This window comes from Durio zibethinus, chromosome 27, assembly GCF_047325235.1.
Source record: "Durio zibethinus cultivar Kanyao isolate XHJ-2024 chromosome 27, ASM4732523v1, whole genome shotgun sequence".
In the NCBI taxonomy this organism is placed as follows: domain Eukaryota; kingdom Viridiplantae; phylum Streptophyta; class Magnoliopsida; order Malvales; family Malvaceae; genus Durio; species Durio zibethinus.
In genome coordinates this window covers 11,604,560-11,615,863 of record NC_143188.1, presented here as the reverse complement: position 1 = coordinate 11,615,863, position 11,304 = coordinate 11,604,560, and the positions used below count along the sequence as shown (strand labels likewise).

At 32.4% G+C, this 11,304-nt stretch overlaps 1 protein-coding gene and 1 pseudogene across 2 annotated transcripts; both read right to left on the bottom strand.

The window, feature by feature from the left end:
- Positions 1–355: 355 nt before the first annotated feature.
- Positions 356–5,808, bottom strand: LOC111279906 (uncharacterized; annotated as a pseudogene). Its single transcript, XR_016334887.1, has 10 exons — positions 4,820–5,808; positions 4,377–4,564; positions 4,230–4,290; positions 4,097–4,145; positions 3,755–3,809; positions 3,595–3,682; positions 2,735–2,851; positions 2,019–2,112; positions 1,439–1,593; positions 356–1,165 (listed from the first exon to the last, which is right to left on the bottom strand). The product of XR_016334887.1 is annotated as an uncharacterized LOC111279906 (transcript).
- Positions 5,809–5,944: 136 nt separating this feature from the next.
- Positions 5,945–10,781, bottom strand: LOC111279420 (uncharacterized). Its single transcript, XM_089756334.1, has 10 exons — positions 10,738–10,781; positions 10,572–10,616; positions 10,439–10,476; positions 9,365–9,396; positions 8,153–8,213; positions 7,809–7,857; positions 7,422–7,476; positions 7,251–7,338; positions 6,893–7,011; positions 5,945–6,233 (listed from the first exon to the last, which is right to left on the bottom strand). The coding sequence occupies exons 1-10, from the start codon at positions 10,779–10,781 to the stop codon at positions 6,168–6,170; spliced, it is 597 nt and encodes a 198-aa protein (XP_089612460.1). The 3' UTR covers positions 5,945–6,167.
- Positions 10,782–11,304: the final 523 nt, after the last annotated feature.

Genomic DNA, 11,304 nt, shown 5'->3' with positions numbered 1-11,304 from the left:
AAGCTCCAAAGGCGAAAAGAATTACTCTTTATTCAGGGAAGAAAATAAAGAGAATAGAAATGAAACAACTAGGAAATAAAAGGAGAACATAATGAACAAAAAGAAAAAGAAGGTTAAAGATGGTATATTATGCAAGTGATTAATAGGCGGCTAAAGAGAGAAGAAACATGAGTTCATTTATGGCTGTGAGAACTGGCACATATAATCTGTGATTCACATTTTGTGAAACCAAAGCTTCACAAAGTGGGGTAGTAATTAAGTGGAAGGGGATGTTGGGGAACACCACAGCTCTGATACCATTTGTTGGGCTAAAAGCCTCCAATCCAATCACACTAGCGGAAGCGAAATCAAACAATAAATCAAACACACAAGAGACAATAATTTAACGTGGTTCAGTCTAACTGACCTACATCCACGGATGAGAAACAAGATCCACTAGTTGTAGGAAATTACAAACTTACATCAAATCATAACCTCATTCAATAATCAATACTCATAAGACACTCTCAATCTCTTCTAGTCCTATGGAGTAATCTTAAACCCAAACAAACACAAACTCAAATCCTTGTGCACCCTTTCAACATAACCAAACACATACCCATATGCTCCCGTACACCATACCTATGTGGATCCTCTCAGTCTCCTCTAGTCCACTCACAAACAAACATACACACCCATAAGACGTAGAGCCCCAATACTCTTATAGAGTGTCTATCCCACAAAACCCTACAACTCTCTTACATCTTTTTCTCATACCTAACCGTGTAGAGACTTCACCTATTTATAACCATACAAACTTGCCCATTAAGAATCCCTCTCCTCTTAGAATTCTTCTCCTGTAAGTCAAACTTGCCTATTAAAAATTTCTTTCCTTTTAGAATTCTTCTCTTGCAAGTCAAACTTACCTATTAAGAATCCTCTTTCTCTTGGAATTCTTCTTTTGCAAGTCTTCTTGTTCATCAAGCAATATCTGACAAATCTCAAACAAATCTCAAACAAATCTCTAACAAATCCCAAACAAATCTCTTATGGGATTTGAGTCAATATTCCTAACAGGGGATACCTGTAGATTGTGGAAGCCACTGCAAACATCTTCAGAGTCAAGTCAATGCCTCCATCCCTTAAAGTGACCAACATCCATGTATGGTTCTAGAAATCCAATGAACTGAAACAACGGAAATTTAGATGGTCAAAATCCAACGATCTGGTAGTGGCTTGGCTGTAGAAAATGTTAAAAACTATATAGTTTAGGAGGCTAAATATTAAAGTGAAATATCTTTGAGCAAATCAAATTTTGCATCTTCCTAAGGAATGGCATCAAGTTGCTTCAGCAGTATGTACAACCAGTTAAAGTCAATATAAATGGATCCCTACCACACATACATCCATATATGCATACATGCATACCATAACTATGCTTTTGACGATGAATGTTTACCTTATTTCCATCCTTCGACCAGCGTGCACAATAACCTTCATCAATCCTCATCTCAAAGATAGCACCATGTGGTTGAACAATATACACATTCAACCAGCTAGAATTAGTGATCAAAACAGTAATGACACCCATTGCAAGATTATTTTTATTTGAATCTGGAGAGATGGAAATAGGACAGAACTGATTAGACTGTCAGTCACTAAAGAAATAACGAAGCTTCATGTGTATGTATATGTAATACTCAACATAGACCATTTATGCATCCCAATAACAATTTTAGTTTTGTAATATTGGAAAGGTCCAACTTTGCACTAAGAGGCAAATTTATTAACTAATATGATTATCCCCTTCTCCATTCTAACTGATGCCCATATCTAAAGAAGATGCACCTATCTTAAATGTACACACAAGAAACTTAATGATTAAGTTCAAGGATCTCTTCGAACAAAGAAATCATGAAATCTAACTTCCAACAATTTTATAGTCAATGTTAATGACACACACACATAAAACAAAAACAAAAAAAATAGAGAAAAAGCCTTTAATCACCATGATGACAAGTTGAATCCACATAACTCACCACTTCCATTTAAATTATCCCAGTATTTACTGGTACTTCAATCAGCATGCTTAGCAAAGGCCCTAGCTCCATGAGTCAAGATACTGCCTTTCACCTAGAGACCACAAAAAGAAGAAAAACCATAATCAAGGCCAACAATATATTAACGGCATGAATGTGACACCTGGGTATATTAAAATGTTTTGCTTCACCAGGTCAAAGTTTCAGATCATGCTGCAAGATTCTATTGAGATAGGATACAGCCATTTAAAAGTAATGTCAGTTCTTGAATTTCAACAGTTTCTAGGAAACTGTTGTCTTTTCCATTTGCTTCTTTCTTTATACTGCAATATTAGGTATTTAGGTTGTACTTTCACATGGAACAAAAGTCTCATCATTGTAATCATGACTGCTGGTGACAACAGGCAGCTCTAGAAACTATCCTGTTAAGCATTCCTTTCACATACTCAATGTTACAGGGTATTGTTTTCCATGTTCATAGAATCAATAAAGGAGGATACCACAATGACACTTAATTACAGTATAATAGTCATGTTCCCAGTAAAGTATTTGGAATTGCATCAGAATCCAAGGGTTTTGAAACTCAATAAATATGACAGGAAGCCAACCAAACTTGCACAAAGCAACTAAACAGAAATTTTCTATTGGGAAACATCAGATTAATTTATTAAACATAAAAAAATCTACAACTCAAACAAATATAGTAAGCAACTCACAGTTAGTATGCTGGTCAACAAGATAGAGCACTGAGCCACCAAATTAGAAACACAGATTGCAAGGACACCAGACCTTTTTTTTTTCTTCTGTATAAAATTTCCTATATATTTGCACGCCTACAAAAGCATGAAAAAATTACCACAAAGGAATTAGCACAATATTTAGAAGCAAGAATGTAATTACCCATCATTTTCCTTTCAATGCGTTCCTAGTTTGACTTAATCAAACAATTATAAGATAGCTAAGCATAAATGACGATAAGCCCCAAAAACCTGCCTCATTTAGAATGAATTTGGATTTTGGAAGTCTTACAACATAATGATTAATGATTAATGTAACCAAGCACAAGGAGGTCCACATGACTAAACGATTAATTAAAAAAAAAAAAAGGTAGGAGGCTAAGTAGCACATAAAAATGCATGGTTATCAGCTATGGATTCAACACTTTACCAACCTCCAATGCTTATAAATGTTGAACCATTTGTTAACTTTGTTGACATTCCTCTATAGTCTATGCATTTTAGGAAGTTTCTGAGAAAAGACAAGTTAGGATTTCTGAGATTTCTCAGTGAAACCAGATTTTATTAATAGCCATATTAACAGATTAGGTGGTCTTATGATTTTCAATCCACTCTTAAAGAACTACATGGAGCTAAATGAACCAGAATCCAATCTTTTAACAGCATCATTACTCTGTCTTAAATGAAAATTATACAGTGATGTTAATCCTCATTCAAAATGTGGTAACAAGTTCCCTCATTCCATATACAGCCTTAAGAAAGATATTAATCCATGTTCTCCCCATTTAAAGAGAGATATAATTCAAGGCCAATCATGGGTTAACATCAATTGCCATTACCTTCTTCAGTGGATTTAACTCCAAGAAGGACTTGAGAAAGATTTTCAGCTTCTAACATCTTAGAAAATGTAGCATATCGATGAACATCCTGAAAATTGAGAAAATTAGAAATGCCCAACTCAGAACAAACATGGAATGTAAGGCATAAGCATTGGATCACCTGAACTGCAAGCACCAGACATTTATTAAGAAGGATCATAGAACCTGGTTCAATACTAAAATAAATAAATAATTAATACATGAATTAAAAAAAAGAAATCACTTATCAAAAGGAAAAGAATTCAAAATCAATTAGGTTTCCATGAAGACACCCAGGAACCAATACTGAATTAAAAAAAGGGGGGGGGGGGGGGGGGGCATTCAACTTGAATAGGTTGTCCTTAAGAACAAAGGACCTTAACTTTGAATAGGTTGCCCAACAAAAATCAACTTGTACAGAACAAGTTTAATATATAGGCGCTGAAGAAAAGAAATAACAGTCATGCAAAGGAACTAGGCAAACTTATTGTATTCACCAACTGCACACCTTCCTTCAATTGTCTTCAAGCCATCTGCAAAGAATGTCAATTTTCAATTGCTTAGATAATGACAAAGGAATAAGGGCATTGGTAAAGAATAAAAACAACCAAAAATACCTCTTAACATTGAAAAAAACAGCTCTCAAACATGAAATTCATAGTCTATATTATTCATAATCTATCAAGAAAACAAATTACTAGTCATTAACCTACAAAAAAAAAAAAAAAAGAAAGAAACAACAGCTTTAACAACAACAAACTAACTTTAATCAATTCAAGTCCCTTATTTGAAACCAAATTATTCCACTCTTCCTTCTGTTCCATAGAAATTTCATCGCGCATTAATGCTGAATTGCCTTGTCTATTGCAAATGAACCCAGAAACCATGGATTGGTGCAAAGCCAATGCCAAATGCCTGTATAAAGGGTATGAAGGAACTCCTTTCAAAATATCTAAACCATTCCAGTATGAAAAGAAAAAAAAAACAATTATGCTTCTATCAAATGGGTAAAATTTGCTATAATAACCAATCCTTTAACAATCAAGATTCAATTTTTTTGGTATGGGCACAATTTTTAGCGTTTCTCTTCGTTTCTTTTAGGCTTTTTTTCTTGGAACAACCAAAAGGTGGAGATTAACAGAGAAAGTTAAGAATTTGGACAATAAAAGAAAAAGAAAGTGGAAATTTTAGGTTTGGGTAGTCTTACCTGGATTGGGGTCGGCGGTCTGGGAATCCATGAGAAGGTTGGAGCAGAATTCAGGGGAGAGGCATAGTTCAAAATTGAGGGATTTGTTGATGTAGGATTGGAGAGTGAACTTCGTTAGTTCTTCTATACATTCTCCTAATCTCTTCATTTCTCTCTATTTCTTAGATCAAGTTCTTCCATTTTCTTTTTGTTTCTTTCTTTTATGAAAATTTTCCATTTTGTTTGCTGCGCTGAGCTCCATTGTTGAAATACTTTCATGTTTCACCTCGTTTCAAATTCAACAGTAACGAATGTATTACGGAAATTTTCTTTTTTTTACTTTAAAAAAATAAATACTTCCCCTTTCGATTGAACTTCACATTTATTTTTTTTTTAATTTCTCAAAAAAATGTTTAATTTTTCAAAATAAACTTTTAACCTTGTCTTTTATTGAAATGTTAAGATTTCATTTTTTTTTTATATTTTCTGTTATACTCTTTATTTGAATTTAAAAAATCCTTTAAAATTACTATTTTATGACATAATTTTTGTATTTTTTTCTTACTACTGAATTTATTTATATTTTTTTATTTTCATCATGTCCAAAACATAATTTTTTAATAAGTTAAAAATACATTATCTTGAATGATTCGATTTGCCTAGAGAAACACCAAATTTAGCTGAACTCTTAAGCCTAAAAAGATTAAAGCTTAGACGTAGCACAAGTTTGGTAAAAGTTCATCAATCCATTGTCGTGACTTGCAAAAACTTAAGAAAATTTGTAAATAAACTTGACAATTTTAAATTTAATACAAAAAGTAGATATAAAAACAATCTATGAAATGATACGAAAATAATATAATTTAAAATTTTAATAAAAATTATTTAATAAATTTGATAATATATATTATATTTGATCGATTGACACAAACTGTTAATTGATAATTTTAATATTATACACATTTAGACATCAATATATATATCGTCGGAGAACAGCACTTGTGTTTTAAAATATCTTAAAATTATCATTGTTAATAATTGCTCAAAATTTTACACTTTGAAGTTTCTATTGAAATATGATGCAGAGTTATTGTGAAGAAACTTAATAGACCGTATGACATGTGTGTGGCCATGGTGCTAAATAAGTTAATCCCAATTTCAGTCCATTCCACATATTGCAACTTTTGATAATCAGTCACAGCATTCAAAGCCAAGGAAACAAAAGATATTCGTAGAAGCTATACCAAGCAATTCTCTTAACATGGAGTATTAGACAACTAAAAGTTCATCATCGGATCATGTCTCCTCATCTTGCATTTGACTTGTATTTGGTGTGTAGCAGAGAAGTAACTTTTTCTAAAAGGAGTTCTTATGGAATAGATATAACAAGATGCTCTTGATTTAAAAGGCTTAGAACACTCTCATATGTCAACCCCTGAAATCAAACATAATAATTTAGCACAACAGTGAAAAAGTAGGAGTAGGATACAATTATGTTAGCACACTTTACAACATTCCTAACCCACATATAGGCTATTGCAGCAAACAGACTACAATCCCCATAGTGTACAGAAAACTGCTCTATGCTGTGGCAGATGGACATTGCAAGTGCTAATGTGGATTTTCAACTAAAGTAAGGCTTCCATGTATGTAATCTATATGTATTTATGATGTAAGTGAGACGCACAACATTTGCAAAGCTTACTCTCATTAAACACTTTTAAATGCAGACAAACCAATATTCTATACATTGACTATGCTCTCCTAACAACATCAGAATTACCAAATTTTTTATAACCAAATACTCCACAATTAAAGCATATTCCAAAATTCTTTCAAAGCCAAGTTAGCTCAATTCATTTTCAGTTATGGTATTATTTTGAGGCAAAGGTTGTAGTTTTCATTTTGGATTGCTTACATTTGAAGCTTTTTAGTTTGAGTACATAATATAATTTTTGCCTCTTTGTGATTCTTCCTATTTGTTGATGAACTTTATTCTTTGGGAAAGAATTTTCCTTTAATAGAGGACAGAGAATTTAACATATTCATCAGTTATAGGCATGAATCAAAACAAGACAAAGTTGGCTCACTCACAGCTAGTATTCTGGCTAATGAAAGGTAAGGTTGAGCAGCCACTTTTGCAACACAAATTGCAACAACACCATTGATCATTTCCTTCTCTTTTGAGTAAAAATTCCTGTAAACTTGAATGCCTGAAAGGGCAACATTTAATCAATTAGCATGATGCCCAAGTATGATGAATAAAACACTTCAAAAAGTTTCGATTTGTCCAATAGTTTAAAATTTTCCTCATTGATCTTTTAAGACAAAATAAATATAAAGGAAAAAAATTATAGCATGGAATTATAAACATAAGGTATCGCCACTGATACCACATAAAGTTTAAATTTCACATATAACAGACTCAGACTACAATGTGTAGAATCATTACCTCCATCTATGGTTTTAACTCCAAGAAAGGCCTTTGCAAGACTCTCTGCTTCCAACATCTCAAAGAATGAAGCATAATGGTGAACATCCTACCAAAAGAAAATGTCCAAAAAAACTAGATGATGAAGAGAAAAAAAAAAGCATGGATAACTAGAAAAACACCTGCTATTACCTGAACCTCAAGTATCAAGCATTTGTTGAAGAGGATCAAATCTTCAGATGCAATTCTAATCAAAGCAATAAACACAAAAATATAAAGGAAAGTTTATAAAATATACTCAACTATTCAACATAAATTAACTAAGTCCAGGGGCAAGAAAAACACTTCAATAAATGTTTAATCCCTTGAACCCCTCCCGACAAACTAAAAAAGAAATGTTATTGAATATTATACTAGCAACATGATATAAAAAAAAAAATTATGTTTCCACCTTTTCTTTCTTTTCTTTTCTTTTTTTTTCCCAAAGTTTTTTTGTGGTTTCTTAGAAAGAAATGAAGCAAATACCAGAAAAGATCAAACAATACCAGATTTGTACAAATGCTTAAAGGTAAGGCATACCTGTTATAGTCACCAACAACACACTTTCCCTCTATTGTTTTGAGACCATCTACAAACAATAAAAAGAAAAATCCTTACTTGAATAGAATATAAAAGACAATGTGTAGATGACAAGATATTACTTCTAAATAAAAAAAATTAAAGAAAAGAGCAAATAGTGAAACCATGGTTTCACCTTAGCTAGAAAAGGCAGGTCTCAAGTTCAAATTCCCCTGCCCCAACTTAGCTATTGGAGAAGGAAAACTACTAATGTAAAGAAATAAAGAATGTAATAATTTCTGATACACAAACTCAATAAAAACGTAAGAAACAGAAGCATAAATATTTTTGGAATAGAATAATACCCTTTAGTTGAGTGAAGAAAGGCTCCTGAACATGAAGTTCAAAATTGATGCTCCTCAAAAGCTGATGAAATACAATGATTAGATAAACACATTAACTATGAAGATACAATTGGAATAGGTAAAATCATCATCATCGGAAGGAGATACTTCCGCTAATTCAGATCTTTTTTCATGAACAAAGTCAAACCACTCTTCTTTCAGCTTCATGCCAATGCCTTGACAAAATGATGCCAATTTGCTACACTTAAATGGCCCTTGAAGTGATCCAAATGTTATGATTTCATGTAAGGCCAATGCTAACTGTATGTATAAAGGCTTTTGAGAAACCCCAAAGGAATCTGCTATTATTTAAAGAAATGAATCCTAGGAAGTGTAATTGAAAAAAAAAATATAAAGAAAAAAAAGATTTTTCATGGGTATTTTTCATTTCTTACTGGCATTAGGGGAGATAGGGTGGGTTAATTGGTGATTAAGGAGAGAGGAGCAAAATTGTCTTGAGAGCCCAATATCCCATTCAAGAGTTCCATTGAGGTGAAAATGGAAAGTGAACTTGACTAGCTCTTCTATGCAGTTCCTTAGGTCAATTGGGTTTGTTCCTGGTGACGATGGTTGCTCCATTCGGGCTTCCCTCGCTTACTTTGTTTCCCTTTCCAAAAAAGGATTTTTTGTCTGGGGGAATATGAGGTCCTCTACTGCAGCCATCAAAGTATCAAGCAAAAATGAAAAAAAGTTCACTTTCGGTTTGAATAAACATTTTTACATAATGTTTCAAATGGTAGATGTTTCACTTCCATCATCTTTGATGCTAGTTCCCCTACAATTATTTGATGATGATAAGTTATGAATAAGGGGAATGCAGTGAGAATAATTACCATTGCCGTGAATGAGAATGAAATATTCATTGAATAGAAAATATTATTCATAAATTTATTAATAAAAATTAATAGTTATATTTTATATTGAATTTGAAAAAAAAAATGAAATTGAAAAAGAAAGATAGAGAGGTGAAAGGTAAATGTTGTCTTGACAAAATTTCCTATATATTTGCACACCTACAAAAGCATGAAAAAAATATCACAAAGGAATTAGCATAATGTTTAGAAGCAAGAATGTAACTATCCATCATATTCCTTTCAATGCATCTCGAGTATTGACTAAATCAAACAATTATATGATAGCTAAACGTAAATAAAGATAAGTCACAAAACCTACCACATTTTGAAATGAATTTGGATTTTCGAGTCCTAAAACAAAATGATTAATGATTAATATAACTAAAAACAAGGATGTCTATATGATTACTGATTAATAATTAATAAAAATAAAATAAAAAGTTGGAGGCTAAGTAGCACATAAAAATGCATGGTTCAGTTATGGATTCAACACTTTACCAACCACCTATACTTATTATGTCGAATCATTTGTTAACATTTGTTGACATTCCTCTATAGTCTATACATTTTAGGAAGTTTTTGAGAAAAGAAAAGTTAGGATTTCTGAGATTTCTCAGTGAAACCAGATTCTATTAATAGCTATATTAACAGATTTGATGGTTTTATGAAGTTCAACCCACTCTCAAAGAACCACATAGAGCCAAATGAACCAAAATGCAATCTTTTAACATCATTACTCTTAGTCTTAAATGATAATTATACAGTGATATTAATCCTCATTCAAAATGTGGTAGCAAGTTCCCTCATTCCATCTACAGCCTTGAGAAAGATATTAATCCATGTTTTCCCCATTTGAAGAGAGATATAATTCAAGGCCAATCATGGGTTAACATCAATTGCCATTACCTTCTTCAGTGGATTTACCTTCAGGAAGGACTTAAGAAAGACTTTCAACATCTTAGAAAATGTAGCATAACTATGAACATTCTGATATTTGAAAAAATTAGAAATGCCCAGCTCTGAACATAAACATGGAAATGTAAGGCATAAGCATTAGATCACCTGAACTTCACGCACCAGACATTTATTAAAAAGGATCATAGAACCTGATTAAATACTAAAATAAATAAATCATTAATATATGAATAAAAAAAAGAAGTCACTTATCAAAAGAAAAAGAATTCAAAATCAATTAGGTTACCATGAAGACACTGGGGAACCAATACCGAATAAAAGAGGGGCAGGCAGTCAGCTTAAACAAGTTGTCCTTAAGTTATGAATGACCTTAAAATTGAATAAGTTGCCCAACAAAAATCATTTTGTACAGAACAAGTTTAAAATATAAGTGCTGAAGAAAGGAAATAACAGTCATGCAAAAGGAACTAGGACATACTTATTGTATTCACCAATCGAACACCTTCCTTCAATTGTCTTCAAGCCATTTGCAAAGAATGTCAAATTTCAATTGCTTAGATAATGACAAAGGAATAAGGGTATTAGTAAAGAATAAAAACAACCAAAAATACCTCTTAACATTGAAAAGAACGGCTCTTGAACATGAAATTCGATGTCTATATTATTCACAATCTATCAAGAAAACAAATTATTAGTCATAAATCGAAATAAATAAATAAAAGCATTAACAACAACAAACTAACTTTGATAAATTCAAGTCCCTTATTTGAAACTAACTTATTCCACTCTTCCTTCTGTTTCGTAGAAATTTCATCATGCATTAACGCTGAATTGCCTTGTTTATTGCAAATGAACCCGAAAACTATGGATTGGCGCAAAGCCAATGCCAAATGGTTGCAAAAAGGGTATGAAGGAACTCCCTTCAAAATATCTACACCATTCCAGTGTGAGAAAAAAAAAACAATTATGCTTCTATCAAATGGATAAAAATTGTTACAATAACCAATCCTCTAACAATCAAGATTCAATTTTTTTGGTATGGGCACAATTTTTTACGTCTCTCTTTGTTTCTTTTTGGCCCTCTTCTTGGAAGGACCAAAAGGTGAAGATTAACAGAGAAAGTTAGGAATTTGGACAAAAATGGAACAAGAAAGCAAAAATTTTGGTTTGGGTAGTCTTACCTGGATTGGGATCGACGGTGTGGGAATCGATGAGAAGGTTGGAGCAGAAATCAGGGGAGAAACGGAGTTCAAAATTGAGGGATTTGTTGATGTGCGATTGGAGAGTGAACTTTGTTACTTCTTCTATCTATTCTCCTATTCTCTTCATTTCTTTTTATTTCTT

Bases quoted from the DNA above. Each gene is read 5' to 3' on its own strand.
- LOC111279420 (XM_089756334.1), bottom strand. From the start codon at position 10,781: ATGCATGATGAAATTTCTACGAAACAGAAGGAAGAGTGGAATAA. The intron at 7,477-7,808 runs GTATGCCTTACC...TGCTTTGATTAG, and splicing joins GTTGTTGGTGACTATAACAG to AATTGCATCTGAAGATTTGA. The intron at 7,012-7,250 runs GTAATGATTCTA...TTGCCCTTTCAG, and splicing joins AGTTAAAACCATAGATGGAG to GCATTCAAGTTTACAGGAAT.